Source organism: Lithobates pipiens, unplaced genomic scaffold (assembly GCF_037356315.1).
Source record: "Lithobates pipiens isolate NorthernLeopardFrog02 unplaced genomic scaffold, aLitPip1_a1.2 Scaffold_30, whole genome shotgun sequence".
NCBI classification, from domain to species: Eukaryota; Metazoa; Chordata; class Amphibia; order Anura; family Ranidae; genus Lithobates; species Lithobates pipiens.
In genome coordinates, this window is record NW_027507791.1 from 85,713,987 (window position 1) to 85,736,986 (window position 23,000).

The window sequence follows — 23,000 nt, forward strand, 5'->3', positions numbered from 1 at the left end:
ATGGGCACAGATAAGATGGCACGGATGGGTGGCACGGATAAGTGGCACGGATGGGTGGCACGGATGGGCACTGATAGGTACCACAGATAGATGGGACTGATGGGCACTGATAGGTGGCACTGATAGGTGGCTCTGATAGGTGGCACTGCTGGGCACTGATGGGCGGCACTGCTGGGCACTGATGGGCGGCACTGCTGGGCACTGATGGGCGGCACTGGGGTGCAGCACCTTTGAGGCAGATTTTGGGTGGCACTGTGGGTGGCACTGCTGGGTGGCACTGTGGGCACTGCTGGGTGGCACTGTGGGCACTGCTGGGTGGCACTGTGGGCACTATGGGCACTGCTGGGTGGCACTGACAGGGGGCACTTACTTTATTTCAGGATGGCACTGCGGGTGGCAGGTGGGCACTGGCAGGGGGCAGGTGTCCGTTTAAATTGCTGGCCGTGATCGGGACTGATGTCCCGAACACGGCCGCCGGCGATCGGCTTTTTTTTTTTCTCCTCGCGCTGTCAGCGCGAGGAGGAATACTAGCCGATTACCGGCTCCGTTTTATCACATGATCAGCTGTCATTGGCTGACAGCTGATCACGTGATAAGGGGTCGGGATCGACCCCTTACACGGATCGGTGATCAGGCGAGTCTCACGGACTCGCCGATCACAGAGCGCGCAGGCTGCTCGTAACCGGGACTACGTCAATAGACGTAGTCCCGAAAATGTGGGTCCGCGCTATTGCCGTCATTTTGCAATAGCGCGGTACCCAAGTGGTTAATGACGATTAAAGTGAAAAAAAAAGTGAAATATTCCTTTAAATATCGTGCCTGGGGGGTGTCTATAGTATGCCTGTGAAGTGCCACGTGTTTCCCGTGTTTAGAACAGTCCCTGCACAAAATGACATTTAACGGAAATAGCGTCATTTAAAACTGCTTGTGGTTTTAATGTTATATCTGGTTCCTGCAATATGGTTGAAAATCATTGAGAAAAATGGCATGGGTAGCCCTCCCTGCCCATTACCAGCCCCTTTGGGTCTTGTATGCATATTAAGGGGAACCCCGTACCTATATTAAAAAAAGGAAATACGTGTGGCCCCCAGGCCCTATATACTCAGAACAGCAGTATACAGGCGGTGCAAACAAGACAGGGACTGTGTAGGTTTGTTGTGTTAAGTTGAATCTGTTTGTAATTTTCAACTGGTACATTTTTAAAGTGTAGCTCAATCTTCTACAACTGACTGCAAGCTCTATTTAAAACAAGCAAGATAGTTAGCTATATAGGTGGATATAGCGGTGTATACTGCGTTCAGAGCACGCAGACAGCACGCACAATCTCCTAACACTGACTGACAGCTCTATTTAAAACGAGCAAGATAGTTAGCTATATAGGTGGATATAGCGGTGTATACTGGGTTCAGAGCACGCAGACAGCACGCACAATCTCCTAACACTGACTGGCTCTCCTCGCTGCCGGCGCTGTGATTGGCCAAGCATGCGGGGTCACAGTGCATGCTTGGCCAATCATGAGCCAGCAATGCACTACGCAATGCACTACGCCATCGCAGTGCATTGTGGGCCGTGAGCCGTGAGCGCCACATGAATTTGGCGCGAACGGCCCATAACGTTCAGAATTCTCCGAACGGGCGAACAGCCGATGTTCGAGTTGAACGTATGTTCGACTCGAACACGAAGCTCATCCCTAGTTGAGAGCTTTTTGGTTTACCAATTAAAGGGGCGTTCCAGCCTTAAATTTTTTTTTAAAAAGTCAGCAGCTAAAGACACTGTAGCTGCTGACTTTTAATAAGGACACTTACCTGTCCAGGACACCCACGATATTGCCTCCCCAGGCCGATACGTCCCTCGTATCATGTCCCAGCACCGCCATCCTCACTAAGGGAAACAGGCAGTGGAGCCTGTGCATGTTTCATACTGTGCATGTGCGAGACATGCTGCGCTTTGTGAATGTTGTGTTCTGGGACACACACATGCCTAGCAACAAGGGTTTCTGGTAAGTTAATGTTTTTTTTTCAAATGTTTTCTTTTTAAATTTTAAATTTTTTTTAATAATATTAATGCTATTTTTATTTTTAGGGTGCCCTCTACTTTAAGGACACCTGAGAGAGCACCTGGACTTTTCTTCAGTGGATCAGAGATCCAGTCAAGCGCTGTATGACCTCCCTGACAGAGTTGCCACCTCATCCCTTTAAAACCGAACACATATTATTTACACAGGTTTTGTGGCTCATTAAGGTGGTAATTGAACTTAGGCTGGATTCACACCTATGCATTGTTAGTGCTTTTTGCATTTTGCAGATTTGCACTACAGTCCATTTACCATGGTTTCCTATGGAACACATTCTGTAGTGCAAATCTGCAAAATGCAAAAAGCACTAAAACTGCATAGGTATGAATCGGGCCTTAGTGCCTTATCTGAATTAAACCAGCCTCAGAACCTGTGTAATTAATATGTGTTTAAAGGGATGAGGTGGCAACTCCCTGAGTAAGGGGGGTTGCAGGCTTTCTGATAAGCCTCCATTTTAACTTTGGTGATGGGTGTCACACAGCTGGGTATTTTGATCATCGTTTCAACACGGTTTAGCAATGAAATTTACACATGGACTTCAGTCCCATATGATTTTTTGCAGAGATCTTCACCCTTTTCATATATTGCACTGGTTTTTATGTTTGAAATTAATCTCTAGCTGAATTTTAGTTTTTGTACAATTGATGTCACTTATTGCACCTTAATTAGTACATGTTTTATTTTATTTTTTGCATATTTCTTTTTTATGCAATATTTTTCTATTGATTTCAGATATTGCTCATACACTATTGATTGCACTGAAAGCACTTTAGTAATCTTTGCACCTGTTATATTCATTGTGTTATATATTGCAAGTATTTGTAGCGCTGCACTTCTTATTTACATATTGTTTGTGCCTGGTATCTGTGTTATAGTATACAGTTGCTGTTTTGTTTTAGTTTCTAAGCGCAGATACAATTTTTACACTAATGCATACCTCCCAACATTTTGAGATGGGAATGAGGGACACCTACTAACAAACGTATGTAGGCATAGGACACGCCCCCCTTCCACACCCCCTTAAAGGAGAATTAACAAAAAAAAGGTTAATTAAATCCACAAGGACTTTTTTTTTTACCACTACTATTCATTTATATTGGCTTTTAAAATGTACAAATGCAGCAATTTAGAAATTGGATGAAAGGTTTAGCACTGGGAAACACTTTTAGAAAGAAGAAAAGTGCATTTTATATACAACTATATGGATTAGACCAAAATGAGGGACAAATGAGGAGGAAAGAGGGACAAAGCTCCAAATCAGGGACAGTACCTCGAAATCAGGGACAGTTGGGAGCTATGCTTATGTATGTTTATCTGTAATAAGTTACATATTTCTTCAACTGGGAAGCTATAGTTTGCCTATTAGCTAAGCTAAATTTGTTAGGTTAGAGCACTACATGAACAAAAATACTACTAATTGTGTCATAGCATGGGGCTAGCACTCATAACCCATCTAGTAGAATTTGGGGAAAAAAAACTTCTAAATTCGGTCAATGCGTCAGTTTAATTCTAAAAAAATTAGCACTGTAAACATCAAATCAAATATCTAATTTAACATCTCTGCATAACAAACCTATCCAATTTTGAAATATAAAGAACTATTTTATCAAAACACGCTATATTGTGGCTTACGGAGCAGTGTGGAAAGAAGAAGGGTAGAGTTTGTAATCACCATCTAAAGTTGAAGTGAACTTGGGGGTCTAGCCCAGCTATGGCTGGACAGGACTGGGTGGTGCACTCAGCAGTCAGAACCTTTGTTTAGGGTACTAAGCACCCAGGGATTATTGTCCAGAATGTAGACCGCTTGTGTTCCGGGCATTTTTCCCTGGACACATATTGTACTTAAGGTACATACCACAAGTTGCTCTGTCCAGCCCCATCCAGCCGCAGCAGCTGTCAGATTCTCATAGTTTGTCAGGCTACCAGAGTGGGGCTGGATGGTGCACCTATGCCCTCCAGCCACAGCCAAAAGCCAGACCATCATGCTCCAGGGCTAAACGCCCAGAGTGCAAGAGGCCATGAGCGACAACATTAAAGGAACCCCACTACCAGGTGTAAGATCATACAGCAGCAACCCCCTATAAAAGAAGATATATATTTGCCTTTCCATTAGGCAGTTTATTAGAACTTTACTCTCTTGAAGAGCTCCAGGGTCTGCAATCTGAAACATCTGTGTGTTTTGGATAGCGTTTCACTTGGGTGCTGTGGTTCCTCCTGCCGACTCCTATTTCACCACAGAACACAATAGTGATCTGACCACCTCTACCCATACGCAAAGTTTAAATTACTTTTCCCTCACCCGCACACAACTCGGCTGCCTCTAAACCCTAGCTAAACTTAGTTTCCAAGTTTGGTAAAGAGTAGAAGCCATTAAGTTTTGAGGAGGGAAAGGCCGCTAAATTATGCAAGGAGAATGATGCAGCCAGGTTCTGGGAGTGTCTCAGAGCCCTCCACTGCCACCAGAATGTGATATATTTCAAAGATGTTCAAGCTTGCTGTCTAAATTGGTCCAATATGTGTAGTACTTGTGTATGTTAGATAGGGAGCTTAGACTACAGGCTCTTAAGGGCAGGGACTTATGTCAGTGTTTAATGTACAATTGTAAAGCGCTGTGTAAATTGATTAAATTTGCTACAATGTAAATTAGTGAGTGTAAAGCTTGTATAACAGTGTAAATTTGCTGTACTCTCAAAATAACTCAACACACAGCCATTATTGTCTAAACCGCTGGTGAGTACACCCCTAAGTGAAAATGTCCAAATTGGGCCTAAAGTCTCAATATTTTGTGTGGCTACCATTATTTTCCAGCACTGCCTTAACCCTATTGGGCATGGAGTCTGGTTGCCATTGGAGTCCTCTTCCACTCCTCTATGAAGACATCAAGGAGCTGGTGGATGTTAGAGACCTTGTGCTCCTCCTCCACCTTCTAATTGAGGATGACCCACAGATACTCAATAGGGTTTAGATCTGGAGACATGTTTAGTCAGTCCATCACCTTTACCCTCAGCTTCTTTAGCAAGGCAGTGGTCATCTTGGAGGTGTGTTTGGGGTCATTATCATGTTGCTGTACTGCCTTGCAGCCCAGTCTCCAAATAATTCTCTGCTCCAGTATGTCACTGTGCATGCTGGCATTCATGGTTCCCTCAATGAACTGTAGCTCCCTAGTGCTAGCAGCACTCATGCAGCTCCAGGCCATGACACTCCCACCACGATGCTGGACTGTAGGCAAGACAAACTTGTCTTTGTACTGCTCACATGGTTGCCGCCACACACGCTTAACACCATCTGAACCAAATAAGTTTATCTTGGTCTCCTCAGACCATAGGAATGGTTACAGTAATCCATGTCCTTAGTTTTTAGAAGAGGCTTCCTTCTGGGATGACTTGCAGACCAATTTGATGCAGCGTGCAGCATATGGTCCGAGCACTGACAGGCTGACTCCCCCATCCCTTCAACCTCTACAGCAATGCTGGCTGCAGTCATATGTCTATTTCCCAAAGACAACCTCTTGATATGATGCTGAGCACGTGCACTCATCCTCTTTGGTTGATCATGGCGAGGCCTGTTCTGAGTGAAACTTGTCCTGTTAGACCACTGTATGGTATTGGCCACCATGCTGCAGCTGAGTTTCAGGGTCTTGGCAATCTTCTTATAGATAGCCTAGGCCATCTTTATGTAGAGCATAGAGCAACAATTCTTTTTATCAGATCCTCAGAGTTCTTTGCCATGAGGTGCCATTTTGAACTTCCAGTGACTAGTATGAGAAAGTGAGAGTGACAACACCAAATTTAACACTCCTGCTCCCTATTCACACCTGAGACCTTGTAACACTAATGAGTCACATGACACCAGGGAGGGAAAATGGCCAATTGGGCCCAATTTAGATATTTTCACTTAAGGGTGTACTCACTTTTGTTGCCAGTGGTTTGTGTTGAGTTATTTTGAGAGGACAGCAAATTTACACTGTTATACAAGCTGTACACTCACTACTTTACATTGTAGCAAAGTGTAATTTCTTTAGTGTTGTCACATGAAAAGAAATAATAAAACATATACAAAAATGTTCTTTTGTGAGATACTGTGTTTGTATATTGTGACAGAGAGAGTCTCTGTCGCTATAAGTCTATAGGAAAAGGTGACCAGGAGTCTCATTAAGGGTTAATGCAAGGTTCAGAATTAGCATCTCTCCAAATTCGGTAGTTCTGAATCAGAACATTCAATCCTGGGTCCAGGTTTTGCTAGACGCCTGCAACCTGGCTTACTACACAGGTGTGCAGGGTCATTATATAGTCAGGTTTGAGAATTGCTCAAAGCTCTCATTTTGGAGACAGCTTCCAGTTTGAAGATGGAAGGTCTCACCTGGGGTCAGGGGGCCCCATCCAGAAGCAACGGGACAGAGGTCTCATCAAGGGGTCAGAAGACCCAGCCACAAGCCAGCAGGTATTTTCGTTAATTCATGTTTTGTGGAACAAACCCCTGCATGGACAACTGGTGTATAAGTGAACTTTTTCTTTAGTCAATAAAAGTGGGCTGCCACACCCTAAAACTACAGTTTGGACTGCCGCAGCTCATTGTGAATGCACCTGCTACTTGAGTTTAACCACCCCAATCTCGCAATATATATATATATATATATATATATATATATATATATATATATATATATATATATATATATATCTTACACTAAATAAATATGGGAAGTATGTAAATCTTGAAAATCATATTGAAAAGGTGTAATTTGCTCACAAATTTATCTATGGCCGCATTGCAGTGCTTGCTAATAGATGCATAAAACATACTGAAATTGCATACCAGGAGGCCACTCTGGGATGCCTTTGTACACTACAACAACTCTGTTGCTAAAACCAGAACACAAAATAAAGCTCCCCCTGCAAAGAACAATTTAGATATTCAGCCCTATCGGGCCCAAGATCTCTGCTACAGTAAAAGAAAATTGCTGGCTAAAGAATTTTAAGAAACGACTTCTGTGGGAGTTGACTTCCTGGTCCCCCTCTATGGCGCTCTATGTTACTTCAAGAGACAGTGGTGATGCAGAGGCCAGTGGATCGCATGACAGGGTCCAGCAGGGGGCCAGGCGTTTGACACTCCAGGAAGTATCGCTTTCTGATGATTTTTCAGGATTAAATTAAAATAATAAACGTGATATACTAACCTACTGGTATTGCACAATGCAGCCGCAAACCTCCATTTCTGAGGTCTCCGACCAATGGATGCTCTCAGCTCTTCCACTTCTGAGTGTGCCTCCATAGCAAGTGGCTTGCTATGGGGGCACACCTGTGGGCTCGCTCCTGAGCTGGCATATGTGCATCCATAGACACACACAGCCACACACAGCCATGCCCCCCAATCCCTCCTCACAAGATTTGATTGTCAGCAACAGGAACCAAAGGCTCCCACTGCTGCCTCTGTGTCCTTTGAAGAGATGAACAGAGACCAGCGCTGCTGTAGATGGGCACAGCGCTGGATCAAGTTAGGGCTCTGGTAACTATATAGGGAGGTGATGGGACAGTGCGACTACTGGAACATTTTTAACCTTAAAGCAGTTGTAAACCGCTGGACATTTTTATTTTTTGTACCTGCAAGGTAAAGGCATAATGTGCATCGCATACTAGCACATTACGTTAAACTTACCTTAAAACTAAGCTCTTCCAGCATTGAGATGTCAGCACTGCAGGCGCTCTCATCTTTACCTGTCTTGCTTCCAGGTTTCGCAGACTCCAGTTTTGTGACTGGCCGCGCATGTCCACGGCACAGGGCTCTGAAGCAACGGCACGAGTGGCCTTTCCTTCAGAGTGCATGTGCCAGTGATGTCACTGGCTGCATGTACAGTATATATCTGCTAAATGGTGCACATTTAGGAGATATTTACACTACCTATGGGTAAGCCTTATTATAGGCCTACCTTTAGGTAAAAGCAATAGATGGAAGTTTACTTCCACTTTATTGCAGAGAATGCATGAGGTAAAAAATGCTTTGTCTAGAACCACTTTAAGTACTATTGCAGCTTGATGAATTGGGCTTGTAAAGAAAGATATAGAAACATCCATGAGAGATTAGGGAAACTAGAGGCAGAAGTGTAAAGTGTTATAGGTCATGGGGCTCATAGGAGTCACAGAAACGTTTTCCTGTGCCCTGGCCAATTCTCGTTATATACTTATTTCTGACCTTGGACCTCAGGAAGGCAAGAGCTTTGCTGTTGTTTTCCAGAAAATGAACCCTCATCCTCCCTCGTGCTGGTTTGGGTAGTTGTTCTCCAGAAATATATTCCAAGAGTCGAAGCAGGTACAAGCCATCACATAGCTCTGTGTATATATCTGTAATGGGTTCACAATTCTGTAGAGAAACAAAGAATAGATCAGACCAACATGTTCCCAGAGAAGACATCAGATAGCACACATGTATGACACAACAGTGAGCGACATTTATGGCCAATTTTGTTTTGTAAATGTTTTAAAGGAGACTTATACACTAAGTTGCAAATGTTATAAAACAAACCACAGAACAACACAAACAATACATGTCAACACTGTGTAAAAACAGATAACAAAAAAACTAAAGGATATACAATTGCTACACAAGCCATGTTGTAATGTAATGCCCCACGCTGGGATCTATGTGATTGCTGGAACAAAGAACTAAAAAAAACTTTATCCAAATGCCCTTTATTACTTAACGTATCCCACGGTCAAGTGATGCCTCAAGTCTTCTCCTCTGCTGTTTACTTCCTACTTGGGGTTCTTCTTTAGGGTCCACATCTCTGCCTGCATGACATGAACACTTCCTACTAGATCAGTGATTCTTAACCAGGGTTCCTCCAGAGGTTGCTAGGGGTTCCTTCGGCATTGGGCAATTTCTGCCTCTAGGATAAGTTTCCACTGACACTATTGATTTTTTTAGCTATCTGTAAGGAGGTAATTCTTCCCAATGACCACAGGTGTAAGGACCATTCCTCTCACTGACCATCACATTCACATGAATGTATCACGAGTTGTAAATTTCTCATTTTTAGCAGGGGTTCCCTGAGACAAGAGAACTATTTCAAGGGTTCTTCTATGTTGAAAAGGTTGAGAAAGGCTGTACTAGATGGCCGATGGCAGGGTTCACTTAGAGGGACTGACATTATCACAGGGGGATAATAGGGGACCAGTGGTCTTGGGGTGCCATTGCAGCGCTGAATTAGCAGTCCCCAACACCAGAACTGGTACCTGGATGAGGAATTTACGTGAGTATTGCTGGCTTCACCAGGTAATAGGGGAAAAAATATTGTCAGCATAGGTTGGGGGGAGAAATTTAATTTCATCCCAGAGTGGGGCTTTATTGTTATTAAAAATTACCTTTCCGTTTCAATCAGGGCTGGACTGGGACAAAAATTTGGCCCTGGAATTCATCTAGACCGGCCCACTTTAATTTTGCAAACACGCAAAAAACAGTATATAAACTGTACGCAATTGCGCAAAAAAGCCCCTAGAGAGCCCCCTTTACATCAGGGTCCCCAGAGAGCCCATCCTTACATCAGGGTCCCCAGAGAGCCCATCCTTACATCTGGGTCCCCAGAGAGCCCCTCCTTACATCTGGGTCCCCAGAGAGCCTCCCCTTACATCTGGGTCCCCAGAGAGCCTCTCCTTACATCAGGGTCCCCAGAGAGCCTCCCCTTACATCAGGGTCCCCATATAGCCTTCCCCTTACATCAGGGTCTCCAGAGAGCCCCTCTTACATCAGAGTCCCCAAAGATCCTCCGCCTTACATCAGGGTCCCTAGAGAGCCAACCCCTTAGATCCGGGTCCACAGAGAGCCTCTCTCTTACATCAGGTTCCCCAGAGAGCCCCTCCTTACATCAGGGTCACCAGAAACAGGGCAGGTAGTGGGCCTGGACCCTGTGGTTGGGGACTCCTGGACTGACTTGGGGCTATGGGCCCCAGATTCGGGGCTATAGCCCCAAAAGTCCCCCCCAGCGATGCCACTGGCTGTCACTGAAACCGGCCCACTGAGCCATCGGCCCACCGGGAAACTCCCTATAGTCCCTATAGTACATGCCTGGTTTCAATCTGAAGCCACTGTAATTTTATGAAGAATTCCATGCAATCTATACACAGTTTGGTATACAGGATGCTTCTAGAAATGCAATTTCCTGGTTGTCTGATTGTCTCACTTATTTCCCCAGATGTCTGCACTAAGATACTAGCCAGATTTTAGACACCCCTTGTAACAGGAATTTGAATTTTGTTGAGGTACGTCCCAAGGTTCAATTAAAAAAAGGGACGCAGACCCTGTATCTTTTCTAATCAGAACACTGAGAGTGCATCAGCGTATTATAATGAACCAGACCCTCCTACTCATTTTCAGTATGCATAGGACATTGTAAAACAAACAGCTGTTTCTTTACAGCAGTGGTCTCCAAACTGGGGCCCTGGTAGTGGCCATTTGCTTGCCTTTAGCAGGCCTTTGGGACACTATTTTCCCTACTGATACAAGACAATATCCCTTCTACACCAACAATAGGGCATAATTCCTGTCACTTATACCAACAACATGGCACTATTCCTACCACTGTCCTACCATTGTCCCAAACAATGGGGCATTATTCTTCCTATGTACACCAATGATGGGACATGTTCCATCCCACTGAAACCAACTACAGGGCCATTTTTTTCTCACTGACACCATTCATGCTGCACTATTCCTTGCCCTGATACCAACAATATGGCACTTTTCCTCCCACTGACACCAATGATGGGGCACTATTCCTTAAACTGATATCAACAAGGCAGCACTATTCCTTCCACTGACACCAATGATGGGGCACTATTCCTTCCACTGACACCAATGATGGGGAACTATTCCTTAAACTGATACCAACAATACAGCATTATTCTTCCCACTGACACCAATGATGGGGAACTATTCCTTAAACTGATACCAACAATACAGCATTATTCTTCCCACTGACACCAATGATGGGGCACTATTCCTTCCACTGACACCAATGGTGGGGGCACCATTTCTCCCACTGATGCCAAAGACAGGACACTATTCCATTCAATGACACAAATAATGGAGCACTATTTTCTCCCCTAATACCAACAATTGGGCAATATTCTTCCTACTAATACCAGTGATGGGGCATTCATTACTCACATTTGATGCCAGGGCATTTTCTACTCACACTGGCCACAGCCCAGCCCCCTCAAATGTTTGGAGACCCCTGCTTTACAGCAACAAAAAGTAGGAATTTGCTACAAAGTTTGTTAAAATCTTTGCAATGTACATTGATCACCCAGGGAGCATTGTTTTTTGGAGTAAATGGAGTTACTCATTAATTTTTTATGCAAACTTAAATAGTTAATCGTGTAATTTCTCTGAGCTTACTCTCCATGATAGTTTGAGAATGTTCACAATCTGAGATCACCCGAAAGTTGCTGGTTCTTTCAAACAAACAGATACTGTACATTATTGGGATATGCATATGAGCGAAATGATGTCTCTGACGGAGTGTTCAAATGGGTCAGGCCCTAGGGCAAATCCAGGATATACTCAGGGGTAATATTTCCATATTAAAGTTTATGGAAACCCTAAGCCCTTGTACACGCGGTCGGACACTCCGACGGAAAATGTCCGATCGGACCGTGTTATCGGATAATCCGACCGTGTGTGGGCTCCATCAGACTTTTTCCGTCGGAATGTCCGACCAACAAAGTTTGAGAGCTGGATATAAAATTTTCCGACAACACGATCCGATCAGACTTTGTCCGATCGTTTGTAGAGAATTCCGATCCGACAAAGTGTCACGCATGCTCAGATCAAATTACAAGACCAAAGCTATTGGCTACTAACCTGAACGTAGTCCCGTCCTAATGAACGAACGCCATCACGTTCTGAACGATCGTATTTTCCGAAAACTTTGTCTGACCGTGTGTATGCAACACCAGTTTCAGACAAAATCTGTCGCAAAAAATCAGACGGATTTTGTTGTCAGAATGTCCGACCGTGTGTACAAGGGCTAACAATGAACTTTTTTTATTTGATTTTTGGTCTGTTATACCATTGAAAATGTTTTCTTATATCTGATAAGTGAAAAAAATACCTATTGCCTCTGTAGTCTTAACGCCCTTCCAGTGAGTGAATGTTATCACCCTAGGGCAGGACTTGTGTTAATGGCAGGATCACCAAGTGAAAACAAATCTCTAAAAACCTCAAACAAATGTAGCCACCACATCTAAGAACTGGTAAACTGCAATATAATACATTTTTGTTCTTGAGTTTAGATATGCTTTAAGTTGGCCACAGATCTTCAAGGGAAGTTTTAATTCAAGACACAACTCAATCACCATGTGGCTGGTCTCACAGCTGGCTGTCCCATAAATGTGTGCTCAACTCTGAAAACCAATATTTATGCCTATGAACAGGGGAGGAGGAAGTAATTCAGACAAATGATGACCATCCCGACCTGAAACTAGCCTTTGCAGCAAGAAGCACATGGAAAAACATGGAAAAAACAATCAAAAAAAATCCCAGCTCATTCACAGCCAGCCTGCAACCAACCAAATAGGCCCTGTCTAAAAGTTCACATTAGAAATAAGGGGTTTCATTAGCACATATTTGCAAAGATATGCGTAAGCTGCAACGGCCACGTCATGGCACCCATGTGTACTGCTTTCCAAACGCTATAATTTTGAGTTTCCCAAGTTGGAGCACATACTGTATATAATAATGGATAGATTAAGGGCAGGTATGCCTGGAGGGAGCCCACACGTGCTTAAAGGTATAGAGATGCACTAGACTCCCAGCTAAAGCACAATGGCAGGGTGTGCTTATAACTGGTCGTTGCAGCAAAGAGCACATGGAAGGGTGTCGCATGTCAAATAACAAACAGAAATTCCCAGCTCAATTACCAGCCAGCCTGCAGTAAACCAAATTGACCCTGTCTAAAGCCGCGTACACATGGTCGGAGAATCCGTCGGAATGCGTCTTATCGGACAGTGTCGTCAGATAATCCGACTGTGTGTGGTATGCATCAGACTGATTCCATCCGAATCTCCGTCCGACCCAATTTTCCAACATGTTGGAAATATTTCCCGACCAACTGGGCCGGTCGGACGTAATCCGATCATGTGTAGAGAATTTTGATCGGACCAAGTGCCACGCAGTGCTCAGATCAAATTCCTACATCAAAGCTATTGGCTACTAGCCTGAATCTAGTCCCATCGTAACGAAATTACGTCATCACGTTCTGAAAGATCGGATTTTTCCACAACTTAGTCCGACCGTGTGTATGCAACAGTTTCGGACACAATCCGTCAGACTAAATCTGACGGACAAAATCCGACGGACAAAATCCGACGGATTTGGTTGGCAGAATCTCCGACCGTGTGTACAGGGGCTTACAGTTCACATTAAAAACAAGGGGTTTAGTAGAGGAGGGAGAAGTGGCTAGATTCTCTAAGTCCATTGTCTTGGGGAATAACTGTTAATCATAGAAGGTTTTTAAACGTGCCTGATTGGTCTTCCTGACAACTCTCATCACCCAAATCCACCAGCAAACTGTCAAAGACTGACATCACTCCCTGAACACTGAAACATTTATAGGGATATATACATTCCCCCTGAGTGACAGTGCTTGGGATTTCTGATGAGCCACTCAGGGATTGCGACTGCATTGTGGTAGGCAGGGGGAGCCGCATGTGTCCTTCATTCCCAAAAGTACAGAGTTTCTCCAGGAGTCTGACAGTAGATCGAGGCAGCAAGAGAGACCAGGAGATGAATACTTGCTCAGTATGGTCCCTCCTGTTTACTCACCTAGTATGGCCACAATACAGGTTCAGTCTACTGTGCAGTGCAGGTATTATCTAGGAATTGTAATCCTAGATAACAATCAGGGAGGAGACTCATATCCTTTTGATGCCAGGAATATCATACTGCACATAATCAATTACATTCCATAAAGTGTCCGTGTCCGGCATTTACTGCCAATATAAAAATACATCTCATTCCTCACACATTTATGGCAGTCACTCTTCTGTAATAATCGTCCAGAGGTCAGAAAATGAGCAACAACCAAGAAAGATGAAATCATCTGTACTAATTTGGCAACTTTCTGTTCCAAAGTACTTGCTTAGATCCCTACAGATGATTTATGACAAGGAGTGCACCATAAATGTCTGCAGAATAAAGGAAATGCACACCACACCTACAGTATATTGCTAGAGGGAATATGTAGATAAATCACACCTATATCAGTGAGTCCTGCGCCAGTTTAACCAAATCATACTATTGTTCTAAATTAAAAACCACCTCTTGTATTTTGCATTAAAGTGCATGTAAATTTACCACGATAGTGCTACCCGTAGAAGCCGCAGGATAGGAAGGGTCTTCTGTTCTTTGCCTTGAACTTCTCAGGAACCTCAGCCACTCTGACACACAAGGCCCAGTGTACAAACATACAATATCACAGGCATTCACTGAAACTAATACTTTGCACACAACACTAGTGCTATATCAAAGAAAACAGACATCAAAGCAGGTAGTAAAGGCAAACTCAATATAGTCGCCCAATATGGTTGGTAACTAGGCAAACATAAAATGAATTAGCAATGATAATAAAACACGTTATCACACAAATTGATTAACAGTAGAGACAAGGCATAAGATGACATTTGACATCCAGATCAGCATAAAAAGTAGCAAGGCCACCTCAAGAGCAGCAGTGAGTAGTGTTAAAGCTTAATCTACCAAGTGCTGGAACTATACTGCTAGAGTTCATTTATGGCGGCCATGCTGGTGCTGGAAAGACTGAGTATGAACTCTGCAAAAGAAAAGGAGGAGCAGTGTGGGCAAAGGGAAGAAAGGGGGCTTGCAGTGTTATTTTTACTGGAGGGGCAGTCCTTTTTAGATGTTCCTCTGTTGGCTGTCATTGGAGCCCTTTAAGAGCGTTGGTGTACTTAACGACAGTCCAGACATCTCAAGTCTCCCGGAAGGTGCAGGAGACTCCCGCATTTCTGCGGGCAAGAGCCTCCCAATCTCCCAGGAGTGACCGGTGCGTCGGCTGTCCCTCCTGCTGCGCACCGATCATCCTCAGCTTCTCTGTGTACTCCTCCCCCGTTTCCCTCCGTCTCCTTCTCCTCCCCCTGTCCAGTGAGCGAGATCGCTCCTGTGTCCTGTGATTACTGAGTAGAGTAAACTGTGTTTACTCTGCTCAGTTTATGAATCGACAGGAGCCTCTGTCTTCTGGTCATTCACCTTTAGTGCTGAGAAAGGGACTGGGAAATGTGTCCTCAGTCCCTTTATCTCAAAGGGGAGATGTCAGGGGTCTGTTTAGACCCCTGACATCTCACCAAAGTTCCCCCCAAAAGTAAAAAATAAAATATTGCAAAATAATTAAAAAAAATGTGTAAACAAATAAAAAAAAAAAGCATTGTGAAAAAAAAAAATGTAAGAAAATCAATTATTAAAGTAAAAAAACTACTGACACCGTCCACTGAAACCCACCCCCTTCCCCAGAAGCACTGTGAAAAAATATTGAGAGAGTGATCTAAATATTTTGCCACGGGGAAGTTGGGGGGGGGGGGGCATTTGCAGGCGCAAAGCGTCACCTCCCTGAAATGAGTTTTTGCAGGTTGGAATTTCTGACAGTCCCAGTTAGTTTACATGCAGTATAGACACAGTATAGGTACATACTGTATAGCCTCTGCACAGGTGTAAGGTAGATGTCCTTCAGATACTGTAAAGGTTTGATATAATGTGGTATAGAGTTGGTATAGGTGCAGTCTAGGTTTGGAATAAGTGCAGTATAAGTGTGGTATGGATTAGGTGTACTTGGTGTCCTGCTCTCAGCGGCTCATTCCCTGCTAGCAGTTCAGCAATGAGCATATGGCCCTATCGCTGTCCCTGGGATGCTGTAGTGACCTCTCGCTGTAGAAGATAGGGTCCCCTTGGTCTCTGCCTGAAATCATCCCGTGATCAACAGAGTTGCTCAGCCTTGTTTCCACATCCTTTGCCCAAAAGTATAGAAAAAATGCAGCAGGTGCTCTGGACTGATCAAAATTTGAAATATTTAGCATAAATAGACAGTGCTACCCAAGTACCAATAATACATAAATATACTACATTCTCTATACAAGTGCTATGGAATAATATTTAAACAATTACAATTAAAACAAAACTATAGGTAGCATTCATTTACATTCTGTCTGTAGATATTGTTCATCCAGTTGGTGAAGGTTTTCTTTTGCATAGTCATGCGCTGCTCTTGCAGCTTTTTAATATGTCCTTTCTCATATTCTCGTATTCCTTCTTCCTCCATTTCAGCCTCTGAGAACAAACAATCACTTTGTTAGAATGTTTCAATATTTACACATCTTTAGTACATTTTAAATAAACATTCCTAATTATTATAATAAATCTTCACCAACTTTGCCAGCAGACAAACATTTATTGATCACCATAAGCACACCTAACAGTAAAACCCCTTTTATGATCAGTCATTGACATTTTTTATTAGTTGTCTAATGGAAATGTGTGGTAAAAAAATACATTAGCACTTGCTTTCTTGTCAAAAATCGAGTTCTCTGGCTGCCAGGCTAATCAAGTGGCTTCCTGGAAGAAGCATATTGCCAGAGAAGTCAAAACAAAGGCATAACTCCTAAGCCCTTGTACACACGGTCGGACATTCCGACAACAAAATCCGTCGGATTTTGTCCAACGGATTTTGTCCGAAACTTGTGTTGCATACACACGGTCGGACAAAGTTGTCGGAAAATCCGATCGTACGTAACGTGATGACGTTATTTCGTTACGACGGGACTACGTTCAGGCTAGTAGCCAATAGCTTTTGTCTAGGAATTTGATTTGAGCATGCGTGGCACTTTGTCCGATCGGAATTCTCTACACATGTTGTCGGAAAGTTTTATAGCCCAGCTCTAAAACTTTGTCGGTCGGAAACAGTCCGATGGAGCCCACACACGGTCAGATTATCTGACAACACGGTCCGATCGGACATTTTCTGTCGGAATGTCCGACCGTGTGTATAAGGGCTTAGACTCTTCTTGTGGGTCAATGGCTCACAAAGTATCCTTTTTTATATTAGATCAGCGTGGCAGCCAGACCACATTTTAAAGGAGAGGTCAGGATCAGTGCCATAGATGTTGGATGGCGTTGCAGTGTGTTAGCTGCCATGTTGGCCAGGTGACAGCACAGGATCAAGAGGCGATTTGTAGATCGACCATTCATTTTCTTAAAAGTGGCAGAAATAAACACAGTGATCATGTGATGACTTCTTACTTTTAGTGCTAAGGGGAACCTTCTAGAGGAATGACCTATCCTTTGTACTAGGCTCCTGATGGCCATTTGGGGGAGCTGGAGTTTGGTCATGAGTTCTCCAAGGATATGGGCAGCCATATTGAACCCACAGAGAATATACGGTATACAACCCCTGCAGTATGGAGAATAAATGGACGCATTCCCAATGATTAGGGACAGTGTGGAGAATACCCCTGGAGACTGCTACAAGTTTGGGGATGAACCCTGTTCCCGCCTGCATATGGCTTAATGCATTTGTCCATCCTGTATAGCCACAATGCACCTTACCCTTGAGCCATTTTTGCCTGTTAAGGCTATCCATTTAATGAGCTCCCCTTGAGCACCCTGGTGCTTGTATATTGTGAATATTTGGAGTGTCTTGTTAGAAAACTGTAAATTTCCTTATTTTACATACATATATTTGGAATTATTACCACATTGATGAAGCGTTGTGTCCAATTGCAACCTATGAAGTCATTTTTCATCTCGTATGACTAAAGTAAATAGAAACCGGATTGGTTCTCTGGGCCACTTCACTTTGCAGATTACCACTAATCTTTCCACTACGTTACTGAACAAGGCTGTGTGCGTGTGTGTGTCAAATGCCTCACATTTTTGTCAGGAAAATCAAAACCAGCAATAGACATTCCATGTTTCCATGCAGTGTTAATAAGTGATCGAAATGCCTCATTATCAGAATGGACCTTATAACCAGTCTTATAAAAATTCTTGTGTATGACAGATACTGGCCGCATTGCATTTTTCCTCTCAGCACTGGGAATGTTATGCTAACCAGTTCCTCATGGGACCTCAGCTGTTAATGTGCCTGGGATGTAAAGTGGGGAAAGTTAGCCAGAGAATGTGATATTGTGTTACAGGCAAAAGGATTTCCTATTTCTGGGGATTAGATTAAAAATCCTAAATCTGCAATCCACATAAGACCCTGCTAAAGCATAAAAGGGCCTACTATAGCTTCTCTGCCAAAGAACCACATCTGCTATATGCTATTTGGCTTAGGGTTAGCGTGCAATAAATACAATGGGAGATGTATTAAAAGTGCTATGCAAAATGCATGAGTTCAGTGCCATGTGTCACATAAATTGAGTAGTTAACCACTTCAGCCCTGGAAGATTCTACCCCCTTCCTGACTTTTTTGAGATTCAGCACTGCGTCACTTTAGCTGACAGTTGCGCGGTCGTGCAACGTTGTACCCAAACTAAATTTACATATTTTTTTCCCACAAATAGGGCTTTCTTTTGGTGGTATTTGATAACCTCTGCGGTTTTTATTTTTTGCACTATAAACAAAAAAAGGCTGTAAATTTTGAAAAAAAAAAGGAATATTTTTTACTTTTTGCTATAATAAATATCCCCAAAAAATATATAAAAAACTAATTTCTTTCTCAGTTTAGGCCAAAATGTATTCCTCTACATATTTTTTGTAAAACAAATCGAAATAAGTGTATATTGATTGGTTTGCGCAAAAATTATAGCGTCTACAAAATAGGGGATAGATTTATAGCATTTTTATTATTATTATTATTTTTTTAACTAGTAATGGCAGCGATCTGCCATTTTTATCGGGACTGCAACATTATGGTGGACACATCTAACTTTTTTGACACTATTTTGGGACCATTGTCATTTATACAGCGATCAGAGCTACAAATGGCCACTGATTACTGTATAAATGACACTGGCAGGGAAGGGGTTAAACACTAGGGGAGATCAAGGGGTTTAGTGTGTCCTAGGGAGGTGTTCTAACTGTAGGGGGGATGGGCTCACTACAAAATGACAGAGATCACTGCTCCCGATGACAGGAGCAGTGGATCTCTGTCATGTTGCTAGGCAGAACAGGGAAATGCCTTGTTTCAGGGCTGGGCTCAGCTCTCCCTTCTCTGAGCTGGCTGCTCAGCTGTCCGCTAATTGCCAGATCCCATCTCTCTCTACAGTTATCCAGCTTTTGTTGATTCTGCTCGTCAGTCCTGCCTACCTAAAGCCATCCAGCTCACTTGATCTCTGCCTTCGCCTTTGTCAACATCACACAGACTTTCTCCTGCATTCCTGTTGAAGACCTGCTTGGCTAACGTTCCTTCTGGCTCCTGATCCTGCTTGCTGTACTACTACGTTTATCTCTGGCTCTCTAGCATTTGCTTGGCTGACTATGCGATACGGTTACCGAACTATGGCTTGTTTTTACCACACTTGCTCTGTTTACCTTATTATTATTATTATTATTATTATTAATAATAATAATAAACAAGTGTGATTTAACTATACTTCTGTCTCGGTATGATTCATGGTTCCTGATACCTTGTTTACATAAGCATCTCCCCATTCTGCCTTTCCTAACCACAATCGCCGGTCACCGGCAAACATCAAGTTTCCGGGACCCACGGGCATGCTCCCGCGGCGGACGTGCACCCGATAGGCAGCAAATTCAAAGGGACGTACAGGTACGCCCATTTGCCTGCCTGTGCCATTCTGCCGAAGTACATCTGTGTGCAGCGGTCGGCAAACGGTTAAAGTATCTTTGGTCAAACTGTAAAAGCATATATTAATTTCCACATTGTATTTAAATTATTTGTAGCCTATTCCTTTTAATCTGAACAATCTTGAAGTTTGTAAACTTACTTTATTAGTTGAACTAGATGAACATATCATCACAAGTGCTTTGTGCGTGTAGGTGGATTATACCTTGTTGTTCACTACAAATTGGGCTTTCATTTGGTTGATAAATGGTAATGGATATCTCCTGATTTCTCTTTTTATCAAGGTAAAACTGGCCTAAAATAATTTACAAAAATATATTTTTTTTATTTAGCTGTATATTTCTTGCTACTACCATAACCTACCACCAAAGAACAACCCAAAACAAATTCTCCTACTCCTGGCATCTTGTTTGTACCCATAGTACAGCCCAGAAACAATCGTGCACATCTTTATTTTTATGTTAAATCTAGCCATAACACACTGACATTGACACTAACTGCCACTGATACTAATTTAAAAAAAATACTGACCCTAACCTTTGACCATGACCTTGATCCAAACACTAACCCTGGAACTGATCTACTGTAGTTTTAAACCTTTATCTAGGTATTGACCCCCCATATGATTACAAGTAGAAATGTGGATACACAACAAAGGGTTATTATATATGGATATCTGGGCTTCATTGGGGGTAGCAACTTCCTCTCCCCAGTACAAAGTGTAACGATGGAATTGCCAAGGAAAAAGCATCAGCTCTATATATTCCTGATCGTGTGCAGCCTCAATCTCCCACACAGTATCCTGGCTTCTTCCTAATCTAATTAGAGCAGATCCACCAAGGTAACCTTGCCCTAGAGCCTCTCTGTATGGTCAGCTCTGCTCCTCACTGACTGGCTGCTAGACCTCCACTGGAGACAGGGCCGTCTTTAAGGCAGGGCAAAAGGGGAAGCTGCCCTGGGCCTTGTCATTGTTGTGGGGCCCAAAGCAGCTGCCTCATACTTGCCAACTATCCCAGTTTATATTCCCTTGAAGATTAAGTCCTGTGCTGTGTGCCAATATCTCAGTGTGGAGTGCTAATACTATTGCTGCCCAGCTCTGCCCTATTGTTGTGTACAGATGATTCACGTGCAGAACGTGTGTTTACATGTAAATAAACAACATTAATATGTAAATAGTGGCGGCATTACTAAGTAAATAGCTGCAGCCAGTGGCATTGATATGTAAATAAAGGTGGCATACATATGTATATCATGCTCCTCTGCAGTGAGGAGTATTACTGTAGGTAATTAGAAGACTCTGGACTCCAAAACTAAATCAGTGCCTTTATTCAAACAATGACAGGAACACAGCAAGTGACATCACAGCAAGAAGTGACAACAGCTGACGCGTTTCACACTAAAACAAGTGCTTATTAATAGCTGACAAACATGAGGGCAGACAACAAATAAATAGAGTATTGCAATATGACAGAGGGTGGAGCCAAGCAATGAATCAATCAAAAATTGAAGACATAACCTGGTTATTGCCCACCTAGTCCACCTGATTTCATACAGCAAATAATGAAGGATCTCGGTGTGAGTCAAAAGGAAACATCAGTGCATTGCAAAACAAAAACCTTGATCACCTCCATAAGGATGGAGCAAGGTGCACACATACACTTTATTAATATAAGTAAATATTGATTGTATATAAATAAAAACATGACAGTGATACTAAATAGTATATAGTGAAAGTGCACAATTAGACATGGCTGAAACAATCATGAGGGTGTATGACATAAATAACGAAAAAATATATATATGTAGTAATCATGATCAAAATGTATTGGACTAAATCTAGTGGATATATACAAAATGTATATGCATATGTAAGCATGTGACAACACATAAACATATAATAGTGCATAGTATGTAAACCACTAGTGTGAGTGCAACAATATAAACATAAACGCATAATAAAAAACGTGTGTAAATATAAATAGCAATACTAAAACCACACATGACATAAAAAGTGGGGCGTCTGGAAATGAGGCAGCGAAGGGCACAATCCGCTGCTTCAATATTGTGCTGGGTGTGTTTGACTGCGGCACGCTAATGTGATTGCACAATATATAATTTTTCTTTCTTTTTTCACATATACAATATTTAACCAATGTTAGGTTTCCAAGACATGCTTTTTAAATGTTTAATGGAATCTTGATTGATTCATTTATACAAACTGTTACACAGTAATTTGGCCACATTTCACTATAGTCTCATTGAATTGGACTGACTGCTAGGATATTTTACGGATTGAAATCGTCCATAGGACAAAATTGGGGTTGTTTCAACTCCTCAGTCTTTACATCTTACAAAGTCCGATAATACTTCCTTGATGCCGATTTACAGACTGCTAAGGCCTTTTATGATACACACTTTATTATTGTAACGAGACATTGTACTAATCATTGTTAGTTGGAACGGGTCGATTCATTCAGTTTCCACGTATAAGCTTGATTTGTCAATCTTTTCGTCTATTTCGTTTTTCATTTGACTCTTTAGATGCATATGGAGATGTCTTTATGTGTATGGTGTATACCAGATTATTTCCAGACGCCCCACTTTTTATGTCATGTTTGGTTTTAGTATTGCTATTTATATTTACGCACGCTTTTTATTATGCGTTTATATGTATATTGTTGCACTCAGACTAGTGGTTCACATACTATGCCCTATTATATGTTTATGTGTTGTCACATGCTTACATATGCATATACATTTTGTATATATCCACTAGATTTAGTCTAATACATTTTGATCATGATTACTACATATATATATATTTTTTGGTTATTTATGTCATACACCCTCATGGTTGTTTCAGCCATGTCTAATTTTGCACTTTCAGTATATACTATTTAGTATCACTGTCACATTTTTATTTATATACAATCAATATTTATTTATATTAATAAAGTGTATGAGTACACCGTGCTCCATCCTTATGGAGGTGATTAAGGTTTTTGTTTTGCAATGCACTGATGTTTCCTTCATTATTTTCTGTATGAAATCAGGTGGACTAGGTGGGCAATAACCAAGTGATGTTTTCAGTGTTTGATTCATTGCTTGGCTCCGCTCCCT

The 23,000-nt window shown here is 42.4% G+C and overlaps 1 protein-coding gene across 3 annotated transcripts in view; it reads right to left on the reverse strand.

Annotated features, from left to right (window-relative positions):
* Nucleotides 1-23,000, reverse strand: part of SPTBN5 (spectrin beta, non-erythrocytic 5) — a 404,631-nt gene that overhangs the window by 369,550 nt on the left and 12,081 nt on the right. For all 3 annotated transcript variants that reach the window (XM_077464540.1, XM_077464541.1, XM_077464539.1), the window contains exons 2-3: nucleotides 16,275-16,402; nucleotides 8,264-8,431 (exon numbers count right to left, since the gene is read on the reverse strand). In XM_077464540.1, coding sequence (XP_077320666.1) covers nucleotides 8,264-8,431; nucleotides 16,275-16,394 — 288 coding nt within the window. In that variant the 5' untranslated portion in view covers nucleotides 16,395-16,402. The remainder of the gene's footprint in view (nucleotides 1-8,263; nucleotides 8,432-16,274; nucleotides 16,403-23,000) is intronic.